This window comes from Phocoena sinus, chromosome 2 (genome assembly GCF_008692025.1).
Source record: "Phocoena sinus isolate mPhoSin1 chromosome 2, mPhoSin1.pri, whole genome shotgun sequence".
NCBI lineage: Eukaryota > Metazoa > Chordata > Mammalia > Artiodactyla > Phocoenidae > Phocoena > Phocoena sinus.
This window is the reverse complement of record NC_045764.1, coordinates 13,521,897-13,538,803: the sequence shown is the minus strand read 5'-3', so window position 1 is coordinate 13,538,803 and position 16,907 is coordinate 13,521,897. Positions and strand designations below refer to the sequence as shown.

The window sequence follows — 16,907 nt, the reverse complement described above, 5'->3', positions numbered from 1 at the left end:
AGCAACAGTTAGGCAAACGGTGCTGGGAAAGCTAGATACCATGTGAAAATAAAGAAGTTGGACCCTTACCCAACACCATATATAAAAACGAACTCAAAATGGATCAATTACCTAAGTCTAAGAACTAAAACTCTAAAGGTCTTCCAAGAAAATATAGGGCAAAAGCTTCAAGACACTGGATTTGGCAATGATTTCTTTGATATGACACCAAAGGCACAGGCAATGAAAGAAAAAATAGACAAATCAGACTTCATTAAAATGAAAAAATTTTGTGCATCAAAAGAGAATATCAACAGAGTAAAAAGGCAACCCATATAATAGGAGAAAATATTTGCAAATCATGTATCTGATAAGGAATAATATACAGAATATATAGAAAACTTCTAAAACTCAACAACAAACAATCTGATTCAAAATTGGGTACAGGGCTTGAATAGTAATTTCTCCAAAGAAACACGCAATAGGATGGCTATAGGAAACACACACACACACAAAATCCCCAGAAAATAAAAAGCATTGGCAAGGATATGGAGAAATTGGAACTCTGTGCACTGTTGGTGAGAATGTAAAATGGTACAGTGCTATGGAAAACAGTATGGAGGTTCCTAAAAAAAAGTAAAAATAGAATTATCATATGATCCAGCAATTCCACTTCTGGATATATATCCAGAAGAGCTGAAACCAGGGACTCAAAGAGATATCTGTACACCCAAGTTCACAGTAGTAGTATGCACAACAGCTAAAAAGTGGAAGCAACCCAAGTGTTCATTGACAGATGAATGGACAAACAAAATGTGGTATATACATACAATGGAATATTATTCAGCCTTAAAAAGGAAGGAAATTCTGACATATGCCACAACATGGATGAATCTTGAGGACATTATGCAAAGTGAAATAAGCCAATCACAAAAAGATAAATACTGTATGATTAGACTTATGTGAGATACTTAGAGTAGTTGAAATCACAGAACAGTGGTTGCCACAGGGTGGGTGGAGGTGAGAATGGGGAGTTATTATTTAACGGGTACAGTTTCAGTTTTGCAAGATGAAAAGAGCTATGGGAGATGGAGGGGGGTAATGGTTGTACATTATGAATATATTTAATACCACTGAACTCTGCTGTACTTAGAAATGGTTAAGATGGTAAATTTTGTTATGTATATTTTACCACAATGAAAATTATTGAGGGGATAAAGCAATACACTGGTTTTATTGTAACAATCATATATTTTAAAAAAAGGAAAAAAATCCTAATATTAGATGAATTGTGACTTGGAATAAAATTTTCACTGTCAGTCTCATACATGGAATCAAAAAGATCATACCTCATTATATATGGAAATGAAGATGATTTACTCTGTGTTGATGACTCAAAAAGTAGTTTTACTGATGACAAGAATCCTCTTGTCAAAAATGTTACTGAAGAGTTTAAATAAATTGCTTTAAGAAGTATGAAGTAGAAAAGAGCAATACGGTATTTCTAAATTCATTAATTCATTCAATTAATAGTTACTGAGGAGCTACCACATGCCTGGCATTATTCTAGGTGCTGGGTTTTTGACTATGAACAAGAGAGACGAAAATGCCTGCCTGCATGGATCTTATAAAGTGATGTATCATTTTATATACAGTTACATTAAATAGGTACTCATTTCCAGATTAGTAAGTAAAATTTTAGTTGAAATTTGACCAGTTAATCTATAGCCATAATTGTTTATATATTAAATTGAATAAAGGCTTTTTTGAATCATTTCAGTGAGAAAGCTGAGATTGCATTATATTTAAGCATCACAGCATTGATTATGAAATATCGAGGCAACTGTAATTTGTATTTGAGCTATATGATTTTAAAAATTCACATTCCATTGTTATTAGAACAAAGTACGTAGGAAATAATACTATTTTAAAGATATTCTTTGCCTACATATAAACTCTTGGGGCTAGGGTTCCTATCAGGTTTTACTATATAATAAGTTAAGGTACAGAGTTTCTATTTGGTCATGTTTCCAAATGTACTGGAGCTACTGATGTGGTGTTCTACATTGTATACTTTAGAACTAATACATAAAGGCCCCAAATCCCCCAGTGTGCATTTCATTTGCCCCCATCCTTCTTAATTTTAAAGACCATCATTGGAATACTGAGTTCATAATAACATTTCCATCTGCTTAATTGAGTAAATTCATCTCATGCAGATTAGCAATAGCTATCTTCTGCTTCCTGTTTTTCATGACCTAATTGCTAATCTGCCCTCAAGTCTATTTGCTTTACTGCTGAGATTGTGCAGAGTCCTCTAAGAGCTACACTAGAACTACACTGAGTAGGGTGTGGTGGTGTTACTTACTGACATGGTATTTTAGGGGGGAAATCTGAAAAAGGGTAATTTCTTAAAAATAAATATCATTCTTCTGGGAAGTCTTTATGGAAAAAAATGTGATGATTTATTTGGAAACTTTTGAGCATTTCTTTCTTTATTATAAACTTTTAATCAATTTTATGTTTTAGGTTTAAACCCAAGTTGAATATTTATAAATATAAGACTTATTCAGTGTTAATAATATTTTTATACATTCTCTAATTGTATGAGTTTTAATCTAAGTCAATAGATGTGAGTTCTAAGTACTATAATGAAACAGCCCATATTGTGAATGGAAAAAAATGAGTTATTTTATGAAGAAATTGATTGTCAAGGTTAAAATTTGAATAGAGAAAAGAGGGGAGGAAGGGTAGAAGGAAAACGCAATATTTCCCTTTTTTACTGTGTACTTTATATGAGTTAAGAACAAAAGCAAAATCAAATAATCAAAACCCTACTGTCAAGTACTTCTTTTTTGTCTACAGAGATAATCATTCCAGACATTATATTTTTCTTCTTGTTGCGTGGTCCCCACTCCATGCCCCAGTGATGGCCTAAGTAGGGGTGCCAAGGGGACAGTAAGAACATGGTAGACAGAATATATCTCTTTAGGGTGGCAGGATGGGAAAACATTCACCTTCCCTAAGGTAATGGAAGACTGGTTTTCTAGAAAACTTAGGTTCATGAGGAAAGGAGTTGCTAGTGCTGATTTGTAAGCTAATTCAGGGGTTGATGGAGAAGGAGGTCAAAGGAGGTAGGGCAGATGTAATCCCAATGGGTTCGAACATTTTTCCTTTGGTAATATAGGGTGCTCATGGATGGGAGATTACTCTCTGAGATAATTTATGAAAAGGCATACGACACATCACTGTAATGAAGTTAACAAAATTAATTAAAAGATTCTTTGCATGTAACCATTAGAGACTACATTTAAAAATACATGACAGCTTTTGACGTTATTAAGAGTAATGTGACTGTTCTTTAACATTCTTAATGTTGATACCATCACCTTTTCTAAATATACTACTGATATCAAAACACGAGCGACAGAAGTCTTATTACTCAGAGCCTAGGATGAGTATTGTTTTTAATAAAGTTTCTGGCATTTAATTTCCTCATTTTCAGTTTCAAGAAACCATAAGCTAGTAATGAATTTTCTAGCTTTTTAGAAGACTATCACACATTTTTGCTGGCATACAGAGTTTTCAGATATTTACCTATTTTAAAATTAATGTTTCTTTACACAATATTTTTATTAAATAATAACAAATTATTATAACAAATATCATATGATACCACTTATATGTGGAATCTAAAGAAAATGATACAAATGAACCTACTTACAAAACAGAAAGAGACTCCCAGACATAGAAAAGCTTACAGTTAGTGGGGGGAAAGAGAGAGAGGGATAAATTTGGTCTTTGAGATGAACAGATATACACCTCTATATATAAAATAGATAAACAACAAGGACCTACTGTATAGCACAAGGAACTATATTAAATACCTTACAATAACCTGTAATGGAAAAGAATCTTAAAAAGAATAGACATATATGTATATGTGTAGCTGAATAACTTTGCTGTATAACTGAAACACTGTAAATCAACTCTACTTCAATTTAAAAATAAAAATAAAAAAATTTTTTTTTAAAAGAGCATTATCAAATCTGCTTGAGAATTATTATCAAATTCTTAGGCAGAACAAAAGTCTCTGAACAATTCTGGAAAAACAGTCATGAAAACATGACTATGAAAGCAATGAAATTAGTGTATTCACACTGCCTCTACAGGTAAATTGTGGTTTAGTTTGATATTTTTCTCTTTTCTTGTAAATGTCATTTCCCCCCCTCCTTTTTTTTTTTTTTTTTTTTTTTTTTGCAGTACGCGGGCCTCTCACTGTTGTGGCTTCTCCCGTTGCGGAGCACAGGCTCCGGACGCACAGGCTCAGCGGCCATGGCTCACGGGCCCAGCCGCTCCGCGGCATGTGGAATCTTCCAGGACCAGGACACGAACCCGTGTCCCCTGCATCGGCAGGCAGACTCTCAATCACTGTGCCAGCAGGGAAGCCCCTTCCCCCTGCTCCTTTTGACTAGTCTTAAAAGGCTTAGAAAATTTTTATGTAACAGTTTTACTTAAAAGTAACAATTATATAAAAATTACATTTAAAATTTCATTTATTCATTGATTTATTCAATTTAATTAAAACTATTTCAACAATTGCTCTAACATCAACTTCTGTTTCAATCTTTGGTTTAATATAACAATAATAATCATTTGTCCACCCTTACTCTGCTCTGCAAAACACACATCAGTCAACCTTAATACGTAATTCTCTAACATCCTAAACTTTCCCTTCTTAAACAGAAGTCTGCTTTAAACAATGATATAGTTTATCTGAATATTATTTTGTGTAACTGTTGAAACTTTATTTTTTATTGGAGTATTGATTTAAAATGCTGCGTTAGTTTCTGCTGTACAGCAAAGTGAATCAGCTATACATATACATATATCCACTCTTTTTTAGATTCTTTTCCCATATAGGTCACTACAGAGTACTGAGAAGAGTTCCCTGTGCTAAACAGTAGGTCCTTATTATCTGTTTTATATAGAGCAGTGTGTATATGTCAATCCCAATCTCCCAATTTATCCCTCCCCACCCCTTTCCCTCCGGTAACCGTAAGTTTGTTTTCTTCTTCACTAATATTAACACTCATTAATATTCATGGGATTATATTAATTCATATATTTAGTCATTCATCCATTTATTAAACATTTACTCTGTCCCAGGACACTACATTCAATGCTGCAGACACAAAGATGAAAAAGAAAGTCCCTGTTCTAAAGCTGCCCAGACACCTGAAGGTTGTATAAGGCAAAAAATGGTCCCCTAACCATGACCATGTTCTAATCCCCAGAACCTGGGAATATTTTACCTTACATGGCAAAAGAGACTTTGTAGATGTGATTAAGCTTGAGATAGGAGACTATCTTGAATTATCCAAGTTGGCCCAATCTAATCACAAGTCCTTAAAAGCAGAGAACTTTTCCCAGTTATGATCAGCCAGAGATGTGACAACAGAAGAGTCAGAGAGATGAAACATTGCTGGATCTGAAGAAAGAGGAAGGGGGCCAAGATCCAAGGAGTGTGGAAGGCCTCTAGAAGCTGGAAAAGGAATGCAGCCTTGCTTGATAACCTTGATTTTAGCCCAGCAAGACTCATGTCAGACTCTGAGCCATAAAACTATAAGATAATACATTTGTGTTTAAGCCACTAAATTTGTGGCCATTTGTTAGCGCAAAAATAGAAAACTAATACTGGGATCATCTAGTCCAACATGTTTTTCTGACAGATAAGGAAAGTAAAACCCTCAAGGTCACACATTTAGGTAGTAGCAGTGTACTCTTTGGGTTTGGAGAGAACATAATTCTCCTCTATTCTCAAACCACGGTCAGTGTCAGGGTAAAGACAGAAAGCTAGACTTTCAGTATATGAAGGGAAATGGCCATCACCATTTTTCTATATATACTGAAAGTGTGAACTGAATGTGTGGTATACTAATACCACAGTTGCTCTTTTCCAGTTTGATTTGGCTAAATGACTTCTATGAGCTGCAGAAAAGCTTTTACTGTATGCCCTTAAAAGCACACAAGCTGTTTTCCAAACTACACATGCTGTGTATTTATATACATTTATAGGCGTGAAGTGACCAGGTATTAAGGGTGTTTACACTGTCTTTTGTGCCCAGATTGGTACCATGCACAGCATTCAGAAATGAAGTCTGAACCAAAAACAGTCATATTGGAATTTAAAAAAAAATAGACTTCACCTCCATGAATTCAGTCAACAACTACCTACTGAGAACCTACGATGTGCCAGGGACTCTTTAAGGTCCTTGGATAGTCATAACAGTGAACAGAACAGATAAAGTCCTTACCCTCATGAAGCTTACATTCTACTGGGGGGAGACCAGAGTAAACAAAATGAATATATAAATTAAAGTTAAGTAGCGTTAAACGCTCTGGATAAAGATAAAGCAACGTAAAGGGACAGAACGTATATGTGTGGGAAAGATGTAGATATACAAACTTCGACAAAAAGACCAGGGCTGGTAAAATGTCTTCTTTAATAGTATGTTCAACTTTTCCTAAAATCAGCAAGAGCTGTCTTTAGTGTTCAATGGAAGATTTCAACATACTGACACTTTAGCCAAGGTTTTTCATGTTATATAACAATAATACAAATGAAACAAAGGCTTTCAAAACAAAAAACATTGACCTTTTCAGGCTTCCTGTTTACTACTGTAATACAGCAAGTTGGGGATCAACTGGATAGACTCAGCACTAAATATCAATGACAACTGCAGCACTGGAGTATTTAAGGACTTTCTGGATTTTGGATGCCTCTCAGATTAAAGGAACTATATGACCCCATGTTAATTTTACCCCTCCTGATATTGAGCTGTGGGTGGTTCAGAAATTACTAATATAGTATTTTCCACATACAGTATATTAAGTACAAGTAACTCCATTTACAGAGTAGCAAAGAAAGCACAGAAAATTTAATTACTGTTGAATTTAAGGGAAAATCCAAATTTAAATAATCAGTTTTATATAATATAGTTAATACAGTAAGAAAATGTTTAAAACTCACTTTGAAGTGTTTCAAGTTCAGCTCTAGTCAATGCATCTTCCTTTTCCTTCAATCTTGTTTCTTTATATTTAGCATAAAACTGCCCAGCATCCTGAAAAAAGAAGTAACAAATAAATTAACATAAAAGTCAGTTTGCTTTGATGGTATTTTCCACATAACTTCAATTTAAAGCAGTATATTCAGGGACGCAGGTTCAATGCCTGGCTGGGGAACTAAGATCCCACGTGCTGCAGGGCTACTAAGCCTGCGCACCACAACTACTAAGCTTGCACACCTCAACGAGAGAGCCCACATGCCACAAACTACAGAGCCCATGCTCCCTGGAGCCCGTGCACCACAACTAGAGAAGAGAAAATCTGCACGCCACAACTAGAGAGAAACCTGCGTGCTGCAAGGAAGCCATAATGGAAGATCCTGTATGCTGCAACTAAGACCCGATGCAGCCAAAAAAAATAAGGAAAATAAATAAATAAAAATAAAATAAATATTAACAGAACTATTTAAAGCAGTATATTCATTTAATAAGTAGTCTTCCTCTGTATTTATGCTTTCAAATTTTATGATGAACAGAAGAAACTGAATAAGCAGTTCTCTACGATTTCTCTACCTTAGAGAACTAATGAAAGCCAGAAACTACATGAGTATAAATATGTTTAAGTAAAGCCTTTACTCTCAGATACGAAAGGGATGTATCCCTCTTCCTGTTTTCTTCCATTGTATATTTTCTCAGTATTATGCATGGACAGAGAGCAGAAAAACACACTTGCTGAACTGAATTATTTGATAGCATAGTAAATTATACTATTGTGACTAACAAAGTACTAACACTATTTTCATATTAGTCCCTTAACTCCAAAAGATTTTCAAAATTACTATATGTAAATCTGATTGTGAAACTTCTATGACCATGTAGATACAAGTGAAAGTTGTCACTCCACTGAGAGTTGAGGACTGAGGACAAACACTGTACACAAATACTAAGGTGTCAAGATACAGTGGCTAAAGTCTCAAGGAGTGGCAAATAGGATAGGTAAGATTTTAGCAGAGTACCGAAAAAAGACCAGGCCTTTAATCACAGACATGGAGACAAACAAGTTGGTGCTCTAGGCATATGAAGATCCTGACAGTGAAAAAAGCAAAAACAGATAATCTTCCACCACCCCTTGACTCAAACCCCATCTGTTCTATAGCAATACTACTTGTAGCTGCCAGGCTACACTGTGCTATGCTTCCATGTCTTTCTGTATGCTTTGCATTCTAGCTAGAACATTTTGCTCCCCTACCATTATTCTGAAGAACTCCTACTCATCCTTGAAAACCCTATTCAAGCATCACCTCTTTTGCAAGTCTTTCTGACCTTCCCTGGAAGAGTAATTCTCTCCTGTATACTGCTTCTGTATTTAAACCCATTTCTATGGTTGCTTGTATCATGCTGTATTCTCTTCTAGAAAATGAGAAATCTGAGACAGGGTTACTTGTATGCTCAGAGCACAGTATCTAGCATCAAACAGGCACTCAATAAGCATTCTTTGAACTGAGCTGGACTGAAATATATGAGAAACCTAGTAAAGAAAGAAGTAAAAGGGCTTGATGACTGACTGGTGTGGAATAAGAAAAAGATATCAAGGATAACTCTAGAGTAACATTCCCAGACTGTATGACTCCTAGAGAATATAAATCATAGAACTGTCTGAGAGGATTTTATTTCTGCAGGAAATGAAGGAACAAAATCAATCCTTGGCTCTACCTCAATTCAGATGTAAATGCATGAACACCTACCCTAGAATGGGATTATCTCTTTTCAGCTATGACTGTTCAAATTTAAGCTTTCTCCTGGGGTCTATGTTTCTTGGGGTTATAACAGAACTCTTTTACTTGATAATTAATTAGGGAAATGACAGGGCACTTCTAAAATCACTGAATCAATATAATAAAGATATACCTCTTATTCCTTCCATTCCCACTTTTAGGTTCCTACCTCACTTCTTCTAGAAGGATTTCTTTTTTTTTTTTTTTGTGGTATGCGGGCCTCTCACTGTGTGGCCTCTCCTGTTGCGGAGCACAGGCTCCGGATGCGCAGGCTCAGTGGCCATGGCTCACGAGCCTAGCCGTTCCGCAGCATGTGGGATCTTCCTGGACCAGGGCACGAACCGTGTCCCCTGCATCAGCAGGCGGATTCTCAACCACTGCGCCACCAGGGAAGCCCATAGAAGGATTTCTACAAGCCCTGGGCCAGCTAAATAATGGCATAATTTGAAGGGCACAGAGGTCATACATCTGACTTATCCTCCCATGCCCATATTTACTTTATTTTTTTACTTATTATTTTCTTAGTTGCGGCATGTGGGATCTTTAGTTGCAGCATGCAAACTCTTAGTTGAGGCATGCGGGATCTAGTCTCCTGACCAGGGACCGAACCAGGGCCCCTTACATTGGGAGCGCAGAGTCTTAGCCACTGGACCACCAGTGGCTAAGGAAGTCCCCATATTTACTTTATTTTGTTTTTTCTCTTTTTTCTTAACATTTTTATTGGAGCATAATTGCTTTACAATGGTGTGTTAGTTTCTGCTTTATATCCCTATATCTCTTCCCTCTTGCATCTCCCTCCCTTCCGCGCTCCTTATCCCACCCTTCTAGCTGGTCACAAAGCACTTAGCTGATCTCCCTATGCTATGCTACTGCTTCTCACTAGCTATCTATTTTACATTTGGTAGTGTATATATGTCCCTATATACACTTACCCATCCCCCTCCCCGTGTCCTCAAGTCCATTCTCTAGTAGGTCTGCGTCTTTATTCCCGCCTTGCCCCTAGGTTCTTCATGACCATTTTTTTTTTTAAGATTCCATATATATGTGTTAGCATATGGTATTTGTTTTTCTCTTTCTGACTTACTTCACTCTGTATGACAGACTCTAGGTCCATCCACCTCACTACAAATAACTCAATTTTGTTTCTTTTTATGGCTGAGTAATATTCCATTGTATATATGTGCCACATCTTCTTTATCCATTCATGTCGATGGACACTTGGGTTGCTTCCATGTCCTGGCTATTGTAAATAAAGCTGCAATGAACATTGTGGTACATGACTCTTTTTGAGTTATGGTTTTCTCAGGGTATATGCCCAGTAGTGGGATTGCTGGGTCATATGGTAGTTCTATTTGTAGTTTTTTAAGGAACCTCCATACTGTTCTCCACAGTGGCTGTATCAATTTACATTCCCACCAACAGTGCAAAAGGGTTCCCTTTTCTCCACACTCTCTCCAGCATTTATTGTTTGTAGATGTTTTGATGATGGCCATTCTGACCAGTGTGAGGTGATATAGCATTGTAGTTTTTTTTTTTTTTTTTTTTGCGGTACGTGGGCCTCTCACTGTCGTGGCCTCTCCCGTCGTGGAGCACAGGCTCTGGACGCGCAGGCTCAGTGGCCATGGCTCACGGGCCCAGCCGCTCCACAGCATGTGGGATCTTCCCGGACTGGGGCACGAACCCGCGTCCCCTGCATCGGCAGGCGGACTCCCAGCCACTGTGCCACCAGGGAAGCCCAGCATTGTAGTTTTGATTTGCATTTCTCTAATGATTAATGATGTTAAGCATTCTTTCATGTGTTTGTTGGCAATCTGTATATCTTCTTTGGAGAAATGTCTATTTAGGTCTTCTGCCCATTTTTGGACTGGGCTGTTTGTTTTTTGATATTGAGCTGCATGAGCTGCTTGTAAATTTTGGAGATTAATCAGTTGCTTCATTTGCAAAATTTTCTCCCATTTTGAGGGTTGTCTTTTCTTCCTGTTTATGGTTTCCTTTGCTGTGCAAAAGCTTTGACATTTCATTAGGTCCCATTTGTTTATTTTTGGCTTTATTTCCATTTCTCTAAGAGCTGGGTCAAAAAGGATCTTGCTGTAATTTATGTCATAAAGTGTTCTGCCTATGTTTTCCTCTAAGAGTTTGACAGTGTCTGGCCTTACATTTAGGTCTTTAATCCATTTTGAGTTGATTTTTGTGTATGGTGCTAGTGAGTGTTCTAATTTCATACTTTTACATGTAGCTGTCCAGTTTTCCCAGCACCACTTACTGAAGAGGCTGTCTTTTCTCCATTGTATATTCTTGCCTCCTTTATCAAAGATAAGGTGACCATATGTGCGTGGGTTTATCTCTGGGCTTTCTATCCTGTTCCATTGATCTATATTTCTGTTTTTGTGCCAGTACCATACTGTCTTGATTACTGTAGCTTTGTAGTATAGTGTGAAGTCTGGAAGCCTGATTCCTCCATATCTATTCTTCTTTCTCAAGTTTGCTTTGGCTATTTGGGGTCTTCTGTGTTTCCATACAAATTGTAAATCTTTGTTCTAGTTCTGTGAAAAATGCCAGTGGTAGTTTGATAGGGATTGCATTGAATCTGTAGATTGCTTTGGGTAGTACAGTTATTTTCACAATGTTGACTCTTCCAATCCAAGAACAGGGCATATCTCTCCATCTATTCGTATCATCTTTAATTTCTTTCATCAGTGTCTTATAGTTTTCTGCATACAGGTCTTTTGTCTCCTTAGGTAAGTTTATTCCTAGGTATTTTATTCTTTTGTTGCAATGGTAAATCAGAGTGTTTTCTTAATTTCATTTTCAGATTTTTCATCATCAGTGTATAGGAATGTGAGAGATTTCTGTGCATTAATTTTGTATCCTGCTACTTTACCAAATTCATTGATTAGCTCTAGTAGTTTTCTGGTAGCATCTTTAGGATTCTCTATGTATAGTACCATGTCATCTGCAAACAGTGACAGCTTTACTTCTTTTCCGATTTGGATTCCTTTTATTTCTTTTTCTTCTCTGATTGCTGTGGCTAATAATAGTGGTGAGAGTGCACAACTTTGTCTTGTTCCTGATCTTGGAGGAAACCGTTTCGGTGTTTCACCATTGAGAACGATGTTGACTGTGGGTTTGTCATATATGGCCTTTATTATGTTGAGGAAAGCTCCCTCTATGCCTACTTTCTGGAGGGTTTTTATCATAAATTGGTGTTGAATTTTGTCGAAAGCTTTTTCTGCATCTATTGAGATGATCATATGGTTTTCCTCCTTCAATTTGTTAATATGGTGTATCACGTTGATTGATTTGCGTATATTGAAGAATCCTTGCATTCCTGGGATAAACCCCACTTGATCATGGTGTATGATCCTTTTAATGTGCTGCTGGATTCTGTTTGCTAGTATTCTGTTGAGGATTTTTGCATCCATGTTCATCAGTGATATTGGCATGTAGTTTTCTTTGTGACATCTTTGTCTGGTTTTGGTATCAGGGTGATGGTGGCCTCGTAGAATGAGTTTGGGAGTGTTCCTCCCTCTGCTATATTTAGGAAGAGTTTGAGAAGGATAGGTGTTAGCTCTTCTCTAAATGTTTGACAGAATTCACCCATGAAGCCATCTGGTCCTGGGCTTTTGTTTTTTGGAAGATTTTTAATCACAGTTTCAATTTCAGTGCTTGTGATTGGTCTGTTCATATTTTCTATTTTTTCCTGGTTCAGTCACGGAAAGTTGTGCATTTCTAAGAATTTGTCCATTTCTTCCAGGTTGTCCATTTTATTGGCATATAGTTGCTTGTAATAATCTCTCATGATCCTTTGTATTTCTGCAGTGTCAGTTGTTACTTCTCCTTTTTCATTTCTAATTCTGTTGATTTGAGTCTTCTCCCTTTTTTTCTTGATGAGTCTGACTAATGGCTTCTCAATTTTGTTTACCTTCTCAAAGAACCAGCTTTTAGTTTTATTGATCTTTGCTATCATTTCCTTTTTTTCTTTTTCATTTATTTCTGATCTGATCTTTATGATTTCTTTCCTTCTGCTAACTTTGGGGGTTTTTTTGTTCTTCTTTCTCTAATTGCTTTAGGTGTAAGGTTAGGTTGTTTATTTGAGATGTGTCTTGTTTCTTAAGGTAGGACTGTATTGCTATAAACTTCCCTCTTAGAACTGCTTTTGCTGCATCCCATAGGTTTTGGGTCGTCATGTTTTCATTGTCATTTGTTTCTAGGTATTTTTTGACTTCCTCTTTGATTTCTTCAGTGATCTCTTGGTTACCCGTATTTACTTTAAACTTCAACAGAGTTTTGGTTAAGAATATATGGTCCCTTAACACTCCCTGCACCCCCAAAATCTCAACCCTGGAAAAGTCTTATTTTATATTAAACCATATCAGTCATTCGTTCCTCAGTATGAATGAATGAATGGGCTTATTAGCTTCTTTCCAGAGAGTAATTGTTAGTAGGAGGGAAATGGTCAGGAAGGCATTGCCTCCTTAGGGAAGTAGGAAGTGTTGCACCATGTAAGAAAAGAAGGCACAGATAAGTTATTTATGAGGTGTGAAAGATGATGAGTTGAAATCAAACACCATAGTATAATAGAATGAGATAGAATATAGTGATGAAGAGGGCAGATTTTAGAGTCAAGCTGCCTGGATTAAGATCTCGGCTTTGCCATCTCACTAGCCATGTGACATTCAGCATTACTTCACTTTCCCATGGGTGAATTTTCTCATCCATCACACGGGGATAATACAAGTACCTAACTCATAAGGCTGTTGGAAAGATTAAATGTGTTAATATATGGGAAACACTTGGAATAACATCTTGCACACAGTTAGGCCTTATATATGGTACCTATTTTTATTATTACTTCATCATTTTGCCAAGAACATTATTCTCCACCACAAAGACAGGGTGAGTTTTTCTGCTTCATAGTAAACCAAAACTCCTGCAGAATCCTGCATCTTCTCACTTACATGACTTCTCTTTACCTGAACCCTCTTCACCTCAGTGCAAAAACCTTTTGCTGGACAATCCCTTCCTAGTGGTTCTAACAAATCTGAACATTTCTCTGCTAATGTTTCTTCCTTCTGCTGCAGCACAGAATTCCACTAAAAATTCCTTTTGGAAATATGCATTAGATTCAAAACCACACTTATCTGAGGATTGCAATGCACCCAATCACCTTAACCTACTCCATCTAATTCCAAGAGTTTTAATACATTCCCTTGTCTCACTCACTGTTTGTTCTAGGCAAAGAATCCTATCTCCCTTTTGCCCCATTTCTAAGCATTTATTTAAATGTTCCTCATGCTTTTTCTTTCCTTCATATCTTGTTTGTACTTGCAAATTATAATTACAATATGTCCACTCTAGGAAGCATTACTTCTTTAATAAACCTACGATTTATCAAATAATTCTACTGTACTCAACAAACTCTTTGTTCCAACCATCCTTCTGTAGAGTTTGGTGTCCCATACTTTAAGATGCACTGACAAACTGGAAGACTTTAAAAGGAAAGTGATCAAATGGTGAGGGGCCTTGAAACTATATACATATACATACACTCAGATTACTTTCTATTATAGGTTATTATACGATATTGAATATAGTTCCCTGTGCTATACAGTAAATCCTTGTTGCATATCTACTTTATGTATAGTAGTTTATATCTGTTAACCTCATACTCCTAATTTATCCCTCCCCTCCTCCCTTTCCCCTTTTGTAACCCTAAGTTTGTCTTCTGTGTCTGTGAATCTGGGCTTGAAACTGTATTTAAAAGGGAATGGAAATGAGAAGATTAGGGATAAGTTTTGATTTTGGATAAATACAAAAGAAGAGCTTGCTGATAATTATAATCACCTGAAAATGAAACAGACTGGCTTTGCAGGTAATATTCAAGAAAGACTAGGCCAGTGACAGGGGTGGGGGGTAGGGATTGGGGGTTGGGGTGTCATGTATTCAAAAGAGGTTGAATAAGAGCAGTTGTTTGCAACCTTCCCCCCCCACCCCATTCTTCAAGAGAAGCTAATTCATGTGAATACCATTGTTAAGTAGGGAAAATAAACACAAAGTCTCATTTTGAGCCCAGAATAAGCCCCAGTTTACCTATACAGGAAAGGATAAATTTCTTGTGGATAAACTTCTCATCCATCTTTGGAGACACTGCCTGGCACATAACAGATGCTTAATAAGTATTTAATGAGTGAATGAATGCTTAATCAATCAGGGCTCTGGACTGCCTAGGTTTAGCTGCATAATACTGTATTAAAACTACAGAGTTTACACTGTTCCAAACATAGAGTTCTTATCTTCGAGGACCTTATAATCCTTATGGATGGAACATGAGGAAAAGCTTTTACTCTAGAATTAATTCTCTTAATACTTAAAATTTCTTGGAGGGCTCAAAGCTTGTCTGCATAGACACCAAGCAGAGGACTGATTTTACATTATAGAACTGTGACTTAAAGAATTTATATGAGTGGTTCTTTATCTAATTGTAGAGCATGGGCTCCTGCACAAGAAGGTCTTTAAAAAGTAATATTTATTTATACTTATTTACTGAACCACTATTATATGTGTTGTACTTCGTTAGGATATATGGGGGTTATATGATAAGACAAGCAGTTGCCCTTAAAGCATATGTAAAAATATCTATGAATATCAACCAAAATAAGGAATATAAACTACATGAGAACAGGAATTTTGGTCTTTTTTAGAAAATTTTTTGTATTTCCAGAGCCTAAAAGAATACTTAGCACAGAGTAAGCACTCAGTAAATATTTGCTTTGTAAAGCAACCATACTCTGATAAAAACTAATTTAAAAAATAGAGTAAAAAAAATATTTGCTGAATGAATTATTGAAAGAGAGAGTGGTGCTCTCCGAACATTCTATTTGTTTCCCCACATTCCCTTATTCTCTTGAAATTAGGTGGGGTTATGGGACTAGTTCTGGATGGGCTGCGGTTAGAAATATCATGTGTCATTTCAAACCCAACATCAAAAAACTTGTGCAATCCTCCAGCTCTCTACTCTTGCCACAGGGAGCAAGGAAGCCACACGCTCCAGATGCGAACAGCTAGAAGATGGTGAAGATGTCATTATTCTGGGTCCCTAAATTAGAGCTGCTAGTTAGAGCAGAATGTCCCTTTTCCCACCAACCAATGATAGATAAGTGGCATACACTGGAAAAAAATTTTAAGTCACTGAAATTTCAGGATGATCTGCACCACAGTCTATCCTGATTAATACAAATAGTAAGTGCTACTAAGTTAGTACAGAGAATATACAATGGGAAATTTTCAGTTGGCCTGATCAAGAAAGGTTTCATAATGATGATGACAATTTAGCTAAGCCTTGAAGATGTAGTATTCCCAAGGTTAGTTAGCTACAAGATGGAAGTCATCCCTTATAAATCTTTCTTTTTAACTCTATCGACATAGTTTATCTAAGTGATAAAGATAACATGCTGAGCTGGCACTGCTCGTCATGTTTTGGTTTTCTTTTACTTCTCCATATGAACCTTAAAATATTAAACAATCCAAAAAAATCTTAGGAAAGAAAGGAATTTAGATTTGTACAAGCAGGGAAATAGTACCACCTGTCCTAATGGGAATAGGGAACATTTCTCTCTGACTGTGTGACAGCACAAATCTCTTGTGTGAAGCTTACATACAACCATCAACACAGGAGAATATCGTTAAGTGCACTTCTGAAAATCTGCCCATAAATTCAATTTCTCTCTATCAAATTTTGTTCTCCAACTGACTTATAATCTCAGAATTAGATATAATGTGTAATTACATATAATGTATAAAATTACAATGAAGAATACAGGAAAACTTTTAAATTTCATACTCTGAATAAGAGTAAATTTTCTTGTACAGAATGATAATAACGCTAAATTCACAAGAAGTAATAAAAATAAAGCAGAAATCAAGCTCAGCTTTCCTCTGCCTGAGTCAGTAGTATTCAGGCAGTATTGGGCTTTGGGAAGGCCCAAAGCAACTTTTTCCATTTGTGCTAGGAGACAGAAGACACCACAGAAGTCATCTATTCAGCCCCAACTCAATACAAGAATCCTTCTACAACTTTTATAACAAT

General features: G+C 36.5%; 1 protein-coding gene across 1 annotated transcript in view; it reads right to left on the bottom strand.

Annotated features, from left to right (window-relative positions):
• The window catches only part of DNAJC1 (DnaJ heat shock protein family (Hsp40) member C1), a 204,323-nt gene that overhangs the window by 94,766 nt on the left and 92,650 nt on the right, over positions 1 to 16,907 (bottom strand). Inside the window, exon 7 of the mRNA XM_032622593.1 lies at positions 7,013 to 7,103. Within this exon, the coding sequence (XP_032478484.1) occupies positions 7,013 to 7,103 (91 nt within the window). The remainder of the gene's footprint in view (positions 1 to 7,012; positions 7,104 to 16,907) is intronic.